This window comes from Aquarana catesbeiana, linkage group LG01 (assembly GCF_042186555.1).
Source record: "Aquarana catesbeiana isolate 2022-GZ linkage group LG01, ASM4218655v1, whole genome shotgun sequence".
Classification (NCBI taxonomy): domain Eukaryota; kingdom Metazoa; phylum Chordata; class Amphibia; order Anura; family Ranidae; genus Aquarana; species Aquarana catesbeiana.
In genome coordinates, this window is record NC_133324.1 from 984,409,160 (window position 1) to 984,430,317 (window position 21,158).

The following is a 21,158-nucleotide window of genomic DNA, read 5'->3' on the forward strand; positions in this document are numbered from 1 at the left end:
TCCCCCTCTGCTCTCCGGAATCCTTCTATTATCCTATTCTGCCTTATTGCTATGGCTAATGGCTCCATTGCCAGAGCAAATATCAGGGGGGATAAGGGGCAGCCTTGCCTTGAACCTCTTTCTAGTTGGAACTCGGTTGAGTAGTCACCATTCATTCTTACTTTTGCTTTGGGATCATTATAGAGTATTTTTACCCAATTAATAAAAGAGGGGCCAAACCCAAACTCCCTTAGTACCCGCCAGATGTACTCCCATTCTACGCTGTCAAGCGCTTTTACCAAGTCTAGCAGCATAACTGCTCTCGAACCCATATTATCTGTGGGTATCTGAAGGTTCAGAAAAACCCTCCTGATGTTCATACTTGTTGCTCTATTTGGAATAAATCCTGTTTGGTCTTGATGAACTACTTTATGAATGATTTTTCTTAACCTCCCCGCCAGGACCTTTGCTAAGATTTTAACATCAGAGCAGAGTAGGGATATGGGTCTATAAGACCCTGGTTCCAAGGGGTCTTTCCCCTCCTTATGCAATACAATAATTGTGGCTTCTGTCATTGATGTAGGTAATTTCCCCTTCTCCTTCGCCCAGTTAAATACCTTAAGGAGTTCCGGAAGTAGTATTTCCCCATAGCTTTTATATATTTCAATTGGCAGCCCGTCTGGCCCCGGAGACTTATAATTGGCCATTTCTGCTACTGCCATTTTGATTTCTTCCAGTGTGACCGGTCGCTCTAGTTCCTCCTTATCTGCCCCCTCAATTGCTGGTATACTTATCTTACTAAAAAAAGGAGTCCATTTCCTCTCCCTCCATAATCCCTCGGGATTTATATAAATCCTTGTAATATTCTTTAAAGGTATCAATAATTCACCTCTCATAGTTCTAATTGCTGAGACCGTGGAGGGGGGGGGGACTGTTTTTTACAATACAAGCCAGCATCTTCCCTACTTTTTCTCCTTCCCCGTATATAATTTGTCTCTGAAACAGCCTTTTATTTTCTACCTTCCTAAGTATTGCATCTTTATATCTTTGTTGTTTGTTCTCCCACACTTTTTGTTTATCGGGTGAGGGTTCTTTCACATACTCCTTCTCTGCCTCCATTAACTCTCCCCTAGTCTTATCCTCCCAATCCCGTGATGCTTTTTTGATTTTAGACACTTTCTGAATTAATAGTCCCCTTTAATGTATCCCACATCACCCCCCTTGAGGCAGTATCCGAGTTGAACCTTATGAATTCGTCCAACTCAGATACCATCCCTTCCTAATCCTCCATAATTTCCAACCAGGCCGGGTTTAGTTTCCATACTCTACCTTCTTTTTTATTTCCTGGGTTTACTTCAACTGTCATTAAGGAGTGATCTGACACCCCTCTAGGATGATAATCTATATTTTGTATTACCTGTCCTGCTAATTCGTTACCCAGTACTATATCTATCCTTGATAAGGTAGAATAGGAACTCGAGTAACATGAGTACTGTAATGTTCCCGGGTTCCGTAATCTCCAAATGTCGGATAATCCCGCTTCTTGTAGATATTGGCACATCCGGTTTTCTTGTGCTCCCTGACTTTGTTTCCCTGGGGGGAATCTGTCTATTTTTTTATCCATGACTACATTAAAGTCCCCGACCACTATAACTGGTAAGCCAGGCTTATCCATTATAAATTCCAATAGGTTATACAATACCTCCATTCTAAAGGGAGGGGGAATGTATATATTAGCTAACACCCATTCTTGACTCTCTATTATACAATGCATAAAAATGTATCGCCCCTCTTCATCCAATATGCACTGTCTGCAAGAGAATACCACCTCCCCGTCAATTAATACCGAAACCCCTCTCGAATAGGAGGTATGCACAGAATGAAACTGGTACTTATACCTCCTATTCCTCATATATCCTTTAGTATCCTTTGTTAGGTGCGTCTCCTGCAGACAGGCTATTCTTACTTTATATGTATCCAAACCATCAAATATCGCTGCTCTTTTAACAGGGGTTCCCAACCCCCGAACATTCCACGATCGAATATTCAGCATCATCACTTAACCTAATTTTTACTGTCCATGGTCCTTACTGGAAAGGGGATTTTAAGTTCTACCAGTCTTACCAAGAAGAATACAATAGAGAACAATAATACTTTATATCCCATTAATTTGTGCAACAACACTTAGTGCTCAACACTTCCTATCCCTATTAATAAGACAACTAGAAATTACTCTAATGCCGCGTACACACGGTCGGACTTTTCATCTACAAAAGTCCAACGGACGCTGACGGACTAAAGCTGGCTGGTAATCCGATCGTGTGTGGGCTTCTCCGGACTTTCAGCAGACTTTTTCAGCCTCAAATCCGACGGACTTTAGATTTGAAACATGCTTCAAATCTTTACGTCGTAACTACGACGGACCCCGAAATCCGCTCGTCTGTGTGCTAGTCCGACGGACAAAAACCCATGCTAGGGCAGCTATTGGCTACTGGCTATGAACTTCCTTATTTTAGTCCGGTGTACGTCATCACGTACGAATCCGTCGGACTTTTGTGTGGTCGTGTGTAGGCAAGTCCGTTCGTTAGAAAGTCTGCTGCAAGTCCGCCGAAAGTCCGCCGGAAGTCCGCCGGAAGTCTGTCGGACAGGCTGTCGGACTTTTGTAGACGAAAAGTCCGACCGTGTGTACGCGGCATAACTTTAACTAAATATTTTAAACTCATATCTCAAACCCTTGACCTATACACATGTTTCCCCTTAATGTATTTTATCATAACTATATTTATTTTCTTGTGCCTAATGTGCTGTCCTGTGAGAAAATAAATAGTGTACAAAGTGTTTCCTTACAATCTTATGCATTATATACTCCCTTGTTCTGTGTCCTTTCTCCCCCGTACCCTTCACCCATCCCTCCCCACCCAAAACCCTCCCCCCCACACCATTCTAGGTTACCATTAGAGGCTTTTTTAGTGACCATCTCATACCCCCCCTTCATTCCAGAACCAATTCTACACACACCCCTGTCTTCCTTACCCTTACACTCTACCCATCCCACCCTTCCTCCATTCACATACAAACTTATTTTCTGATTCAGTCTAACCATGTGTATTCCCCACCCCACTCCCCTCCACTCAAAGTGTTTCCAATTTTATTATATATATCTTTATATTATGTGTTTATATTTATTCCCCATCTCTGTACTCTTTCTGCCCAATTCCCTTTTTATTTCAGTGGCAACTGGTCCTTCTTATCCTCAAACCATGACAGCGCCTTCTCTGGGGAGTCAAAAATCTGACTTCCTCCAAGTGCATTCACCCGCAGCCTGGCAGGATAACGAAGTGCATATGTGACATCATACCCTTGGAGACTACGTTTAATTTTTAAAAATTCCGCTCTACGCTTTTGCAGTCCAGGGGAGAAATCAGGGTACATTGATATTCTTGCTCCATTATAGAATATGTTCCCTTTCTCTCTAGCCCTGCGTAGAAGATTTATTTTATCCCTATGATTTAAGAATTTCAGCAATAAGGCTCTTGGGGGATTTCCTTGAGGGGGGGGCTAAACGGAACTCTATGTGCTCTTTCAATAGAGAACTGCTGCAAGAATGTCTCTCTTCCGTAGATTTCAATCAGCCATTTTTCCAAAAATCCTATTGGATCTGCGCCTTCACTCTTCTCTGGCAGTCCCACTACCCTCACATTGTCTCTGCGCAGCCTATTTTCCATCTCATCCATTTTTTCCGTGAGCCTATTTAACTGTTCTTCCTGGGTCTTGACCTTTTGTTTCATAGGATATAGCTCATCCTCTATCAGGCTTACTCTCCCTTCTATTTCTGTCACTCTCTCCGCTGTTTTTTTTAAATCATGGCATACCAGGGCTAGTTCTTCTTTAATGTCTTGCATCTGGCCTGACATTTCACCCAAGGATTGTTTACAAGCATTAATTGCTAAAAGGATGTCTTTCAGAGATGGCTCCCCCTCTGGTACTTGACTCTGGGTAATAGCTGTTTCCATCATTTTCCCTGCTGCTCCTACTCCTTTAGCTGGTAGGTTCTTTGCTGTGGTACCGCTAACAAGTGTACTTGAGCCCCCCTGGCTCTTTCTGTCTGCTGTTATCTTGCTCTGTGCCTGCTGCCCCCTTTTCGTTGGAGTGTGGTCGGCTACATTAATCATTTTTTCCAGTTTAGCAGTTGCTGCAACTGCCGCTGCTGTTACCCCTGCCACTGTGAACGGAATCCCTTTGTCTTTGGCTGACCGCAAGGACTGGACCCCCATACTCTCCTGGCTGGTGTGCTCATCTCCTTTCCTCCTTGCAGACATAGTTTCTTCCCCGTTTTCCTCTCGTAAATTTATTTATTTTCCAAAGCAATATAATGGATATAACGGATACTTGGCATAGACTTTAGACTGAATGCCTGGGAAGGAAAGGGTTTATTTATTTATTTTTTTTTTAAAGTAGTTTTCAGTATATCACTAATAAGAGACATTTTTTATTTTAAAAAGTCACCGCTGGGTAACTATGTTCAACCTTAGGAAAGTCCAATCCACACTTATAGGTCCCCCTCTGTTAATAAAGATGATATGTACAAGCCTTAGACAGCCTTAGGCAGCCCTCTCTCTCCACCGTCTGTTAGTCAAATCAATTCAATTTCAAATGTCTGCTCACTTACCCAGGCTTCGTTTGGACGCCACCGCTTCGGAGAGGGCTCGGAGACCTCCGCTTCTCGGTCTGGTGTTATAGTTTCTCTCAGGGGCCTCCGTTGCTGACACTCCGACGTCAGTTCCTGGGCTATCGAGAAAGCTCTCCTCGATCGTACTCCTGCGAGAGCGTGCCTCCACCTGACTTCCTCTCAGGACTTCTCAGGACCGAGTTCCTCCGAAGACTCCCGGGAACCTCAGAGGGGTAGAGGGGGATGCAGCACACCTCCTCGGCTCCTGTAGCCGTTCGCTGAGATGTTATCACGGGATGCGGGCAGCAATCAGGCGCGAGGGTCTGCAAATCAGGCACTGGGCTCGGCGCACACCACCAAAGGTACTGTTAGCTTGCTCCTTTGTTACGCAATCGGAGATGGGCTCTCATCCATATTGTGGGAGTGAGGTGGACATCATCCATTTCCGGTCTCGCCCCCCATAATGTGGATATTTAGTAATATATGGATCTCTAAGCAAAAGAAAATAATTTAATCCCACTTGTAGGGCAGTAACAGGCAAGTGAAATAAAGAAAAAATGATTTAAATTCAGGGAACATTAAAAACTTTGTCGGGGTGAAATTAGGAAAAACACTTGGAAGTACAAAAAAGACAGAGAACTTTTGATGGTGAACATGCAGTTGCTAATATACAATCTAACAGACAACTTAAGATGGAATTGATTAATGTTATTTCAAGGGTACATGAAGAAAGAACATCTGAGTATAATGCATGAGGCTGGTTGGATTCTAAAAACAAAATATTGCAAAAATAATGTGGATATTCAATCAATATATATGGATCTCAAATCTAAAGAAAATAATCTAATCCCACTTGTAGAGGCACAACAGGCGAAGTGAAAAAAGGGAAAATAATTTAAATAATTTACATTTAGGGACCATTAAAAACAAAAAAGTTTTCTTTTCAACTTTTTGCTAAGATTTCTGTATTGTTAGGTTGTCATTGTAACATATGGTGAAAGATGAAAAACTTTTGATTTTGAATTGCATTTAACATGCAACTGCTAATCTACCATCTAACAGACATCCTAAGATGGAGCTGTTTAATTTTATTTAAAGGGTACATGAAGATAGAAAATCTGAATGGAATGTATGAGGTTGGTTGGGTTCTAAAATCAAAATATTGCAAAATAATGTAGATATTCAATCAATCTATGGATCTCTGAACAAAAGAAAAGAATCTAATCCCATATGAAGGACCACAACAGGCAAGTGGAAAAAGGAAAAAATAATTTAAATCATTTTAATTCAGGGAACAATAAAAACAAAAAGGTTTAGTTTTCTTTTCTACTTAACTTTCTGCTAAGACATCTGTATTGTTAGGTTGTCATTGTAAAATATGGTGAAAGTGAAAATGAGGAAAATATGAAAATACTTGCTATGTCCAAAAAAAAGACAGACAGGAATAGCAAAATTACAGGAATGGCAAAAATTAAGACAACCTAAGATGAAACTGTTTAATTTACTTTTGACGGTACATGAAGAATGAATGTAAAGCATGAGTTTGAAATATTTTTAAAATAAACTATTGTAAAATAATGGGAATATTCAGTCAATATATCCATCTCTAAAAAAAAGGCCCTTTAGAATATTAAAAAGTTTTTACTATTCCATTTCCTGCTAAATACATCTCCTCAATCAGAGAAAAATCCCAACTTTTTAAAGCATAAAACTATCAGGTCTATAGATCTTTGGGGTTCTGTATGACTTACCTTAAACAATGAAGATATAAGATGTCTCCAAGTTGGTATCACTGAGGAAGTCTATATGGTCTTTTCCAAAGCTATTCCAGTGGGAAGTGGTCAATGGAGAAAATAAATCACTTTTGCTACAAGCAAAATGAGATTCACTGAGTAAGGAATGGAGGTCTATATGTGTGTCTGGAGACTTTGGGTTGAGCTCTAGAAGGGTGTGGCCAATAGGTCCATAAGAATGGGGTTTGTTTATACTGTGCCAGTGTGTTGAGGGTGGGAAAGTTACCCTGAAACTAATTTCAAATGATTTAATTAAGGAAACCAGTGTCTAGATGCTGAGATATATATATATATATATATATATATATATATATATATAATATATATATATATATATATATATATATATATATATATATATATATATATATAATCTCAAAATTCAGCACTAAACTCTATCCACCTCAGAAACTATAAAGTAGGTAATATACCGTATATCAATTGGCTTCCTAAACCATGTTGGGATATCTAGGTGTAAATGGGTCCTGGGACTTACTGGTTACTTTTCAAAGTCTTAAACAAAGATGCTCAAAACTCTCTAAAAGACTCTTGTGGTGTCCATGAATCTTATACAAGCAGTGGGTGGACATGGGGAAATTTGCTCATCCACAGAGTTAGTATGAGAAGTCTCCACTGTTTTTTTGCCAATGAAATTTAGAGAAATTAGTTCTTTGGTAAATATTTCACAGATAATTAGTGGAAAGGAGCACACATTTGGTTGTACCTTTGTGGAGCTTGATTGAGCTAAAAAAATGGTCTCCAATAGAGGGAGATACACAGGAAGCATGCAGTAGACATTTATGGGACAATGCTCTATATATGTGTCATTCATCACTACTGCGAGATATGTGTTCAACCAGGCTCACTGATAAGGCAGTACGGTCGACCCTCCTGTACCGGGACTCAGCCTCATCAGTTCATAACAGGGGCCTTTACTAGCAGGAGGGATGGCTGTACTGCCTTATTGCAGACACCGATCCTCTTCTGCCTTCCCCAACATTGCTGAACTTCCCTCCTCTGCTCTCCCGCCGGCTGCTGGGGGGGGGGTGTGTTAGGGGAGTCGATGCCAGTTTTTTTTATCTTTCTGTGCATGAATAATATGTTCTAGGGTATATAGCTTTTTATATGTAATCAGTGAATCAGATAGAGGTTTGCATTTTTTTTGTTTTGTTATTAAAAGTTTAGATTGCCTTTTGAGGTGTACTTTAAGCAATGTCATTGTCCAATAAAGTCAGTATTTGTAGGGAATAAATGAGATTTATCTATTAATATGGGTTTATATGAGATATGGACCTAAGTATGGATGTGTGAAGAACTTTTTTTAAGACTAACAACTGTCTCTGAAGAAAGACAAAGGCTCTCCTGTTAGTTCCTTGATTATTATGTGAAAGCCAAATGTTGCGCATCATAATTAGGGTCACCCTTTGTTCTCAGATGCAGGTGAATAGGTGGAAGCCACCATACTGAAAGCACACTATACTAACCGGTCTTTCCTATTAACAAATGTGAGTTGTCCTTCACTCACACTAAATTCTCCAACGCACTGACAAAAGGATGCTGCAAAGTCAGCCATTTATAGTGTTTGGGCTGAAACTTTACTGAGACCCAACATTGGCCAACATCTTTCACCTGACTAGAGGTCAAGTATATGAACATTGCCTGAGCCAACGATCCCTCAAGTAATGCATTGGGGGACATTTGGTGGGAGGAATTCAAACCAAACATCCTTAGTTCAGATCTTCTCTAAACAGTCAAACAGAGTGTTTGCAGTTAGAACTTATGCTCAGACCTAACGTTTAGCACTACCCTACCTATCATATAGAGTTTTGCCAATGCAATAATTGTTTTGTTTCTGAAGCATATTATTTCTAGGGTCATCTAACATCTTTATGATGCTTTGATCCATAATTTAAAAAAATATTGTAGATAAGCAATCACATCAAGATTTTCTAAGATGTCTAGGACACTATTCTTGTACAATTCCCCAGAGTGCATATATCGCCTGTCTTTTAATTATCAGGTGAACAAAAGGACCTATGCAATTTCCACCTCAACTCCTAGAGTAAGTGAAGTTATCTCATCAGGCAGAAGACACGAGGCGGCACTTGCGGTAGCTCCTGAATGGACATTATTTCCTCTGTAGGCCATTTGTATTACAGTACTCCTTGTATGGTTTTCTGAAAGCATTTATGCTTTCCATGGCACATGAAGAGATTTTAGAAAGTCCATGGCCAAGCACCTTGGAGGCATTGAGGGCCAACAAGTCACAGAACATTTGCCTGGCTTCAAAAGAACTTTCTTCACTTTTCCGGTGCCAAGGTAAAAACTTTTTGACTTGCTACCATGCAAAGTCTCTGTATATTGGGTCACGATCCTCTGCTCCTTTGCAAGGGAATGATCCAGTCATAGATGTGCAAATCATGACACCAAAGGCCCATACTGTACATCAATGCTGGGGCCTAGAAGTAATTGTTCTTGTTTCAGGTTACACAGTTCAAGCCATGTAGGGTATGAACCAGAACATGGATGGCGCTTCCGTTCCCTGGAGCCTTACCAGTTCAAAATCTGCCACTTTGATATTACATTCAATGTCCATCTTGAGGTCATGGTGGACCATCCCTTTGCTGTGCATGCATTCCAACACCCTCACTATGTGAGGAATGCTGTGCTTTACGGTCTTCATTTAAACCAACCTATAATAAATAAATAAATAAATAAATAAATAAACTAGACATGGAAAAAATTCTATTCAAACAAGAAGCCTATTTCATCCATCATACAGGGACATAACATATTAGCTCAATACACTCAAAAGGATGCTTAAAGTAAACTTGTTGGTATACAAATATGAGTAACCATTGATGGTGCAAGATCCAGGACCATCACCCTTAAAGCGGGGTTCCACCCAAATTTTGAACAATATCTGTATGTATTCTCTTCCTTGCCTAGATGCTGACATGCTGTTTAAAAAAATTTAAATCGCCGTAATTACCTTTTATTTTTCTATTCTTCTTTGCACTTCCTGGTTCTCCTCCTGTGGGAGTAGGTGTGTTTCTAGCCTCTCCCAGACTCCTGGGAGCTAGTCTCAGGCTTCCCAGGATGCCACTGAGCATGTGCGGGAACGAGCAGTGAATGCTGGGAGCACAGCATTCACCACATCCAGGAAATAAATGCTTGTGGGCTTCAAATGCCCACAATGAAGATGGAAACCGCCTGCAGTGAATAATATAAGTTATTCTTTCCGACAAAATCTGACACAGGTGGACATATTACACACAATATGTGAGTATGTAATGCTGAGAAGAAAAGTTTGTGAATGAACTAAAAAAAAAAAAAAAAAAACGATAGATAGGTGGACCCCCGCTTTAACCTTGCTTCACAGCTGAGAAAGTTACCTAAAATCAAGCCTATCATTTTGCAGTATCCCAACTCACTGTAATGAGTGGGGAGTCCTTAAGCCTAAAAAAATATTTGAAAGAGATTAAATCTTTTAAACAAAGTTTTTTTTTATAATAAAAAAAAACAAAAAAACAAAAAAACAAGCCTTTCGTTTGGCTTTATTAGGGAATAAAGAGTTCCAGCTGTCGCCCACCTCCTGGGCAAACACATAGGGGTTTATTTACTAAAGGGCAATCCACTTTGCACTACAAGTGCACTTGAAAGTGCAGCCGTTGTAGATCTGAAGGGGACATGCAAGGGAAACAAAAAACTGCATTTTTGCTTGCACATGATTGGATGATATAAATCAGCAGAGCCTCCCCTCATTTCAGATATTCCCCTGAGATCTACAGCAACTGAACTTCCAAGTGCACTTGCCATGCACATTGATTTTGCCTTTAGTAAATCAACCCCATAGTCTCTGCTTGTATGAAAGGCAACTTTATGGGTCCTGATAATGTTGGGATGGCCGCTGAGGCCCATATTCTACCAGAAGTTGTCCATTTGAACTTTCTCCTTCCTAAGCAGCTGCAAAGTCACTGACCTGTCAAACCGAGAGAGAAGATAATTAGTAACACAATCCAAATGCAGAAGCTTGCTAAAAGCCCAATGAAGTGTGCCAACCAGCGACATACACATACATTGCTAGGCTTCAAGTGGTTATACTGAGATGGCACCATTTTCAAAAATCAAAAGCATTCAAACACACCAATTGAATGCTTTTAAGGACAGGAGGGATTGGGAGTCTTATAGACCCCAGATCTCTCCATAAAGAGTACCTGTCACAAAAGGAGGTGCAGCCAGACCAGGGTCTTGTAGAGTGGGAATTATCGCTTTATCTCTGGAGTTAATCCCCTTTTTAATGCCAATATTCTGTTTGCCACAGCTTAGCATTGCTGAGCCTATCATCTACTAGGACCCCCAGGTCCTTTTCCATCCTTGATTCCCCCGGAGGTTCTCCCCCCCAGTGAGTAGATTGCATTCATATTTTTACCACCCAAATACATTATTTTACCACATTAAACCTCATTTGCCATGTAGTTGCCCACCCCATTAATTTGGTCAGATCTACTTGCAGAGAAGTTATTACCCTGCTTAGCATCGTCCGCAAATACAGAGAGATTGTACTGTTTACCCCATCCTCCAGGTTGTTTATGAACAAATTAAATAGGATTGGCCCAGGACAGAATCCTGGGGGACCCCACTACCCACCCCTGACCATTCTGAGTACTCCCCATTTATCACCACCCTCTGAACTCGCCCTTGTAGCCAGTTTTCAATCCATGTACTCACCCTATGGTCCATGCCAACGGACCTTATTTTGTACAGTATACGTTTATGGGGAACTGTGTCAAATGCTCTTGCAAAATCCAGATACACCACGTCTACGGGCCTTCCTTTATCTAGATAGAAGGAGAGAGAAGGGAGAGAAGAGAGAGAGGAGAGAGGGGAGAGGAGAGAGAGAAGGGAGAGAAGAGAGAGAAGAGAGAGAGGAGAGAGGAGAAAGACACAACATGCTTTATTTTCTTGGATTTTTCTTTTCAGTTTGGTTTTATTGTCATCAGGCATATTTTTTTGTTTTGTAAAAAGCCTTATGCCCCGTACACACGGTCGGATTTTCCGACGGAAAATGTGTGATAGGACCTTGTTGTCGGAAATTCCGACCGTGTGTAGGCTCCATCACACATTTTGCATCGGATTTTCCGACACACAAAGTTTGAGAGCAGACTATAAAATTTTCCGACAACAAAATCCGTTGTCGGAAATTCCGATCGTGTGTACACAAATCCGACGGACAAAGTGCCACGCATGCTCAGAATAAATAAAGAGATGAAAGCTATTGGCCACTGCCCCGTTTATAGTCCCGACGTATGTGTTTTACGTCACCGCGTTTAGATTTTCCGACAACTTTGTGTGACCGTGTGTATGCAAGACAAGTTTGGGCCAACATCCGTCGGAAAAAATCCTAGGATTTTGTTGTCGGAATGTCCGAACAAAGTCCGACCGTGTATACGGGGCATTACAGTTTGATTTTTTTCAGATTTTTTTTATGCTATAAAGAAAAAAAAGTTTGTTTTGTTTTTTTTTGTTACTTTTAAAAGCCTTAACAATGATTTTTTTTTATTTGATATATTTTAATATTTAGATTTTGCTTCCACTAAATGCACTGTATTTTTTTCAGAAAGGCAGAATCATTTGTGGTAAAAAAAATCGGTATTTCTGTTGAATTGGTTTTCGGTAGTTATTGGTAGTTATTGGCATACTGTCATTGTTTACTGTTCCTATTGTCTGCCTGGGAGGGTTCACCTGTACTATTGTCCATTGTATGTTAACTGTTTGTAGTCTATCCCATCACCATTGTCCACCATATCTCCTGTCTATTGTCTATTGGGTGTAGACTCTGATTATTCAGGGCAGATACCATTGTTATTATAAAGTTTGTGTCTGAAATCCTGTGTACGGAATATTCCAGTACATGGATCACAATCAGGCTGATTCAGCAGGGACCGCCTGAGTTTTCAATCCATGTAAGGGCAGGCTGATTGTACCTCAGTCGATCTATACCCAAGTCGATCTATCGATTGTCTTGTGTAGAACCAGCCTGTTGGATGTTTCTACATATAATTACTGCCATATATGAATAAGGTATCATTATTATTATTATTATTATTATTTTTATACAGTATTTATATAGCGCCAACAGTTTACATTAACAGGGAGACAATACCATTACAATACAATAAAATACAAGAGGATTACGAGGCCAAGAATAGCTTACAATCTAATATGGTGGGGCAGGTGGTACAAAAGGTTGTAACTGTGGGGAATGAGCTGATGGAAGTGGTAAAAGATTAGTTGGAGGAATGATAGGCTTCCCTAAGGAGATAAGTTTTCAGGGATTGCCTGCAGGAGTAGGAGATGGCCACACAGATTGGAGGAGGAGACAAGAGAGCTTGAGAGTAGGAGGTCTTGAGAGGAGCGGAGAGGGCAATTTGGGTGATATTTGGAGACATGATTGGTGATGTAGCTCGGGGCAGAGTTGTGAATGGCTTTGTATGTTGTGGTTAGTATTTTGAATTTAATTTGCTGGGTGATCGGGAGCCAGCGTAGGGATTGGAGGAGAGGGTTGGAAGACACTGAGTGGTTGGTAAGGTGGATAAGTCTGCCAGAAGCATTCATGACAGACTGAAGGGTGGATAGCCTATGGAGAGGTAGGCCAATGAGAATGGAGTTGCATTAGTCAAGGCGAGAGATAACAAGGGAGTAGGGATCGGCCAAACACCTCCCCGTTCAGTTCACAGCAGAACATCTCAAACAGGCAAAAAGTTCTAGCGAACATGCAAACTCTAATAAAGTCTATGGGACACGAACATGAAAAATAAAAAGTCCTAATTTTAAAGGCTAATATGCAAGTTATTGCCACACAAAGTGTATGGAGACCCGGGTACTGCCCTGGGGGACATGTATCAATGCAAAAAAAAAGTTTTTAAAACAATTGTTTTTTTTTTAAGGAGCAGTGATTTTAAAGATGCCTAAAGTGAAACAATAAAAATGAAAAATTCCTTTAAATACTGTGCCTGGAGGTTCCCCATAGTCTGCCTGTAAAATGGTGCATCTTTTCAATGTATAGAACATGCTGCAGAAATAATGACATTTCTAAAGGAAAAAAATTAAATTTAAACTTGCTTGCAGCTGTAACGTATTGCCGAATCCCTGTAAAAAAAAAAAAATAAAAAAATGGCGTAGGGTCCCCCCCCCAGTCTATACCAGGCCCTTCGGGTTTGGTATGGATTTTAAGGGAAACCCAATACCAGATTTTTCTAAAAAAAATGGCGTGGGGTCCCCCCAAAATCCATATCAGACCCTTATCCAAGCATGTAGCCTGGCAAGTCAGGAAAAGGGAGGGCGAGCGAGCAACTCCCCCCTGAACCATACCAGGCCACGTGCCCTCAACATTGGGGGGATGCTTTGGGACAGAGCCCCATGCCCCAAAGCACCTTGTCCCCATGTTGATGGGGACAAGGGCCTCTTCCCAACAACCCTTAGCTGTGGTTGTCGGGGTCTGTGGATGGTGGCCTTATTGGAATCTGGGGCACCAGATCCCGCCCCCCATGTGAATGGGTATCGGGTACATCATACCATTACCCATTCACCAAAAAAGTGTCAAAAAGCAAAAACCACAAGACAAATTTTTGACAAATCCTTTATTAAAAAATAAAAATAAAAAAAGTCCCTCAATGTAATCCATCGTCAATCAGGACACCTAACAGACCTGAAAAATAGAAAAAAAAAACCCCACTCCACCTCCTGGGACGCCTCCCAGCCAACTGCCCGCTGTGCGCTTTGACAGTTCTTATATAGGCAGGGGGTGGGGCAACCAGGCTATGTCATCCGGTGGTACCGCCCCTTCTGACATCACGTGATGTCGCATGACCTTAAGGTCAATAACGCTACACCAAGTTCACTATATGGGCCACTTATGTATTCATACATGTTGATCTTATCCCCCTTATCTCTTTTTTTCCCTTACCTCTTTCCAAATTATTATTATTAGTATACAGTTGTTATAATAATTGATTAACTATGTTGTCCAATTTTCCAATTGTTGCACCTATAGCCAAATTATTATCATTATACAGGATTTATATAGCGCCAACAGTTTGCACAGCTCTTTACAATTTCATCCTTCTTTATTATTATATGTCCGATATCACTGTGTGTAATGGTAATTCCTTCTCTTTTTTATGATACGGAAGGCTTATCATTTTGGATCTTTATTTATTGCAATGCAACTTTTTATCTCAAAGACAAGTTGTTCTGTCTTTCAGTATGTATATCAACTTTTTTAGTAAGGAATATTGAAACTATATTTAAAGATATTGCTTAGATATATGTCCAGAATTAATTTCAAGAACAGAAAACAGGCAAAAATGAAAAAAAAAAACCCTGCGCCCCTAGAGCCCCCCGACCCCCGTGTTGGCCTTGGACTTCAGGCTGAAGCCAATGGTCTTTTTGCCACCTAGCAACGCCCTTGAACAGGGGTGAGAATGGATGAGGAGGAGGAATGAAACTGGGGGAGAAGGAGGAAGAGGAGCAGAAGTGGCACTGAAAGAGGAGGACTAAGAATGGAGGAGGACTGAGAATAGAGGAGGTTGAGTGAAAATAGAGGAGGAGGAGGAGAACTAAGAATAAAGGAGGAGGAAGAGAATTGAGAATGGATGAGGAGGTAGAATGGAGGATGAGGAGTAAGAATAGAGGGGGGGGAGGAGAGTTGTGGAGTTATCTTAGTCAGTGAGGCCTAACTTGAAGGCACATACTGGAGTATAAGAGATCAGACAAAACACCAAGTATATGCTGAAAAAGTCTCTATTTATTACAGATTTGACATAAGTATATAAAAGAGAAAAGATGCAAGGTGTTCAGTCTTTGGTCATCTGTCAGATGTTTGTGACGATTGATAAGATGCTGGTGACAATAAGGTGGTGGCGACGATCGGTGGTGATGTTTGATAGCTTCTGGGTCTTTTGCTGGAATTTCTCGTTGTCTGGATATATTCTTCATTTCTACGTTGATGATGTAATGTCTGGAGACTTGGCACTGATGTTTGTTGTCCCGGGTTGTGACACTCGGAAGTAGTAAAAATAAGTAGAAAGAGCAGAAGTTAGCTTCAGTAACTATCTAATAAAGTCATCAGTACAAAAAAATCACCAGTGATTATTGTAAAGTCATACAAAGATATATGGTATCAAGGTAGACAAGTAAATACCACCATTGTAAGGAACACCTTTCCATGACTAGGAATGAGGATGGAGGAGGAATGAGAATGCAGATGGAGGAGTGAGAAAGAAGATGGAGAAAGAGGAGCAATTTGACTAGAAATGAATGAGGAGGAGAAGTATTGAGAATGTAGATGGAAGAGTGAGAATGAACATGGGGAGGGAGAAGGATTTAGAACAGAGATGAAGGAGGTGGAGAAGTATGGAGAAGGAAGAGCAAGAATGGAGATGGAAGAGTGAGAATGAAGATGGGGAGGAGGAGGAGGAATTACAATAGAGATGAAGGAGGAGGAGGAGGAAAGTATCGAGAATGGAGATGGAAGAGTGGGAATGGAGATGGAAGAGTGGGAATGGAGAAGAGGAGGAGTGAGAAAGGAGATAAAGGATGAGGAGTGAAAATGAAGATGGAGATGTAGGAGGAGTTAGAATAGAGATGGAGGAGGAGAAATATTGAGAATGGAAATGATGGAAGAGGATACTATTTTTGGGGACCTTTGGAGGGGGGTCTGCAAACTTTTTTGTTAAATAGCAAAGGAAATGGCAATGTAACACAGTTTTCCTTTTGTGAATATTAGTCCAATGGATTTTTTTGAATTTGTGAATGTTACTCAAGACAGGCCCCCATGCTGTTTGTTTTTTTCTTTGTTTTTTTTTTTTTAAAACCCTTTGCCCGTTAGCCCAGAAAATGGCCATGTTTAATTTGACAGATTCTGCTTCCATTGATTTCAATGGGGTTCAGGTTTGCCATCTGATCTTCTTTGAAGTTCCCCAAACCCTGTTTGAACATAACCCAGGGCAGTTTGGCTCAAACCTAATGCTGGGGTTGGTTATATAAATAAATGACCCAAACAAAACAAAATAAACCTAAAAACTCCCACTCAAAACACTAAGACAAAACCTAAACTTTTTTAGGCTTAATTTAAAAGAAAACAGACTAGCTACTATTAACAAAATGTTAAGTAACTCCACAAAACTAAAAAAGCATTCCTAAAATGAACTATTGGGTCTTTTTATATTGCAGTGAATACAAGGGGATTACACTCCACTCTCCAAAGCCACAGATACTGCAATTTACTATAAAAGCATCAATAGAAAACTGTATACAGCATACAATATACTAATACATATAACACTGAATACAGTTTAAAGCACCATACTGAAAGCACACAACACTAACCCGTCTTTCCCTTTAAAGTAGTTGTAAACCCACTAAAAAACAAAAAACAATAACCTGCAAGACAAAGAAATAATGAGCTAGTATGCATAGCATACAAGCTCATTATGAAATACTCACCTTAGATGGAAGCCCCGGAAGCGGTCCCAGTACACAGCTCCGGCCGGTGACATCGCTCCAGGAGTTATTTCCGGGTATCGCGCAGGCTCTGGCGCTGTGATTGGCCTAAGCCACAATGACGTCACTCCCACACATGCACGTGGGAGCCGCCAGTAACGGCACACTAGCTGAAGCAACGGCAAAAACATGCCATTGCTTCAATGCACATGTGCCGATGATGTCGGCACATGCTGATGCAGGGGATATCTCCTAAACTGTGCAGGTTTAGGAGATATCCAGGGTAGCTACAGGTAAGCCTTATTCTAGGCCTTATTATAGGCTTACCTGTAGTACAAAGTGGATTGTAAGGGCTTACAATCACTTTAACAAATGTCAGTTGTCCTTCACTCACACTAAATTCACCAACACACTGACAAAAGGGTGCTGCAATGTCAGCCTTTACAGTGTGTGGGCTGAAATTATTCTGTGACCCAACATTGGCTGACATCTTGCTCCTGACTAGAGGTCAAGTATATGACCTTGGCCAGCGTTAGCTAAAGAAATGCATCGGGGGACATTTTGGTGGGAGGAAATATCCTTAAATTTCAGATCTTCTATAAAACAGCCAAACCGAGAATGTTCAATTTGAACTTATGCTCGGACCTAACGTTTGACTCTACCCTACCTATCATATAGCGTTTTGCCCACACTATGATTTTTGTTTTCCTGAAACATATCACTTCCAGGGCCATCTTACAGTTTTATGATGCTTTGATCCATAATTCCCAAAAAACAATACTGTAGATAAGCAATCATGTGAACAAAAAAATCAACAGTGTTCTACGATTTCTACGTTCTTACCGTCAACTAGGTCACTTTTACAAATCCCCAGCGTGCATTCAGCTATTTGGTCCCTTGATTACCAGGTGATCAAAATGTTTTATGAAATTTCCACCTCAGCTCCTATAGAAAGTGAAGTTGTCTCGTGATCAGGTAGAAGACACAAGGCGGCACTTGCTGTAGCTCTGGAATGTACATCATGTTCTCTGTAGGCCATATGTATTGCAGTGTTCCTTGTATAATTTTCTGAAAGTATTTCTGTTTTCCATGGTACATGAAGATATATTAGAATGTCCATGGCTGAGCACCCCTCGGACGCATTGAGGGCCAAAAGGTCCCAGAACATTTTCCTGGCTTCAAGAGAGAATTTCCTCCACTTTTCCGGTGCTAAGGTCAGATCCTTTCCGACTTGCCACCAAGCAAATTCTCTGTACATTGGATCATGACCCTCTGCTCCTAGCCAAGGAAAGTATCCAGTCATAGCGATGTAAACCATGACCCCAAAGGCCCAGATATCAATGCTCGGGTGTAGAAGCAATTGTTCTCCTGGTTTCAAGTTACACTGTTCCGGAGCTGTGTAGGGTATGAACCCGGACAAGGATGGTGCTTCGGTTCCCTGGAGCCTTGCCAGTCCAAAGTCTGCCACTTTGATAGTATTACATTCAAAGTCCATTAGCAGGATATTGTCTGGCTTGATATCACAGTGGACCATCCCTCTGTTGTGCATGTATTGCAATGCACTGGCTATCTGAGGAACGCACTTCTTTACTGTCTCTTCATTTAAACCAACCTATAACAAGAAGAAAACAGGACAAAATTAGTCACTAGACACCACCATGGCAAAATGTAATCAAATAAGAAGCCTATCTTATCCATCATACAGGGACATAGAATATTAGCTCAATACACTTGAAAGGATGCTTAAAGGAAACCTGTTGGTATACAAATATGAGAATCACCATTGATGGTGCAAGATCCAGGACTATCTTTCTTAACCTTGCTTCACAGCTGAGAAAGTTACATATCTAAAATCAAGCCTATAAATCAAATGATACAATATCCGACTCAACTCACTGTAATGAGTGGGGAGTCCTTAAACCTCAGAAATACTTTAAAGATATTGAGAGCAGAGATGAAATCTTTTCTTAATGTAAGGATTTTTCATTTTTCATACAAACTTACATTTGGCTGTATTAAGGAATGTAGAGTTCCAGCTGTCGCCACCTCCTGGACAAACACGTAGTCTCTGTTTGTATGAAAGGCAACTTCATGGGTTCTGATGATGTTGGGATGGCCGCTGAGGCTGATAGACATCCCATATTCAACCAGAAAGTTGTCCATTGGGACCTTCTGTTTGCTAAGCAGCTTCACAGCCACTAACTGACCTGTCAAACAGAGAGAGAGAGAAAAGAGAATTAGTAACATAAACAGATGCAGAAACTTGCTAAAAGCCTTTTAAAGTGTGCTAAATGCTTGATTAAATCTACAGCAGTGACTCATTAAGTTACATAATCATCGCCCTAAAACTGGAAGTGAGGGATGCTTTAAGAACTTACTTTGAAAAGGTACTTGGAAGCAGCTTTAGGAACTTAAAATAAGGCTGCTTAAAGCAAGGTTAATGCTTTGTGATTGTTTCCTGTACACTGATAAGGTCAGGGATTTAATTTAGAGTTCTCACTTAATATGATGCCTACATGTAAATCTGTTTTGAATGTAACTTTTTGGCTGTTGAACTCAATTGAAGCTGCTTTTGTTTTCTTGTAACTGTATTGCCATGGTGTTGAAGCTTGTGTTCGTAGCCCAGGTGACTCCTGTTGTTGTTTACCCTTGCCCTTTGTGGGGGGGCTGTGCTGATGCTATTGTTTGTATAATTGCCTATAAAAGGCCTTTGAAAGAAGTAAAGAGCAGCAGTCCATTATGCTCAGAACTTTGATACAGACATACCTGACTCTGTGTCTTAATTCCTATATGAAGCAATAATTAGACAAAGCAATATAAACTATAAGCAACTTATTTAAAAGTTGAACCTAACAACACAATGCTCAGGATAATATTCACAAGCTAAACAAATTGTGTGTACACGTGGCTTCAAAGTTGTCCTACTGATTGTCTACAGATAAGCAATTCTATTGATTCTTGGATCTTGGATGTCAGACTCTGCATTTTTTTTCCAGAACAAACATACAAGTCTCTTCTACCTGCTGGCAATTTAGCATTTTTGTTACACTAGTTCCATTAAATTAATATGATTCAAAAGCATGACTAATACTAAGAAATGAATTTCCTTAGATGAATTAGGCTATAACATTTACCTGAACTCCGATGTTTGGCCAGGAGGACCTTTCCATATGACCCCGTCCCAAGTTCTTGGATGGGGTCAAAGTGCTCTGAAACCTCCATCATCTTCAGATTTTCGGACGTCTGGGTGATGAGTTGGAGGACATGTCTTGCGGTGTTCTTGGTAACTTCATGGATGTTAGAAGCCATTCTAGAATCACAACAAAAAAAGCATTAAACATCCCTCTGAATATTGCCCAGCATCTAGGGTCAGTATTTTATAACCATATGGGTCCCGGTTGGGGAGATGACATATTCTGTGTGGTTGCCAATGAAGTCTCACCAACATGGACACATGACAATTAAAAGCAGACAGAGATTTTGAGATTTATGTTTTAAGAGAGTCCAATAGAGTTTTAGGAAAAATAATGATATTAGTATTTGTATAAGACGGGGAGGAAAGATATATAGGCATGTATAGAAATACATAGGAATAGACTTTATACATGGTTATGTTTAAGAAAGAGGAAATATTGATACTGAAGGGTTTTTGTATTCTCCCATTTTATCTTCTACTTCTCTTTCTGTTTTTGTATCTTTTTTCTTTGTTAAATGAGAATTTAATAAAAATAAAGCTGACAGAGATTACTAACCAAGAAATGGGTTTTGGCTGAAGCTGATCTCTAAACTACAAGACTTGTAGAGATCGGCTGGTTAGAATGACCAACATTCTAGTCACAAATAGAGGTGTGAATGTCACTGGTATTGTAACAATAAGGTATAAGAGAAATTAGACCACTTTTGTGTAAATTAAAAACAAATTGGAATGGTGGAATTTGGAACCCAAAGTACTATTAAAAAAATATATATTAAAAAAATTGGATTGTGCTTTCACACCCAACTGATGGATCATGGAATTATCAGACAATCTAAGATTTCACATTTTATTTTTTCTTCATAGATATATGAAGACAGATCATCTACATGTATCAGGTTGGTTGTATTAAAAAAATAAGTATTGCAACATATTGTGGATTTCCAATCTGTATATGGATCTCTACTGACCATAAATGGCAAGTGAAATAATAAAAATCGATATAGATTTAAAGAAA

General features: G+C 40.2%; 1 protein-coding gene and 1 pseudogene across 1 annotated transcript; both read right to left on the reverse strand.

The window, feature by feature from the left end:
- LOC141129206 (serine/threonine-protein kinase SBK1-like) overlaps nucleotides 1–17,003 on the reverse strand; it is a 41,808-nt pseudogene extending 24,805 nt beyond the window's left edge.
- An 866-nt stretch (nucleotides 17,004–17,869) lies between these two features.
- Nucleotides 17,870–20,256, reverse strand: LOC141129215 (serine/threonine-protein kinase SBK1-like). The gene is made up of 3 exons (XM_073617097.1): nucleotides 20,082–20,256; nucleotides 18,952–19,154; nucleotides 17,870–18,559 (listed from the first exon to the last, which is right to left on the reverse strand). The coding sequence occupies exons 1-3, from the start codon at nucleotides 20,254–20,256 to the stop codon at nucleotides 17,870–17,872; spliced, it is 1,068 nt and encodes a 355-aa protein (XP_073473198.1).
- Between the last annotated feature and the right edge of the window lie 902 nt (nucleotides 20,257–21,158).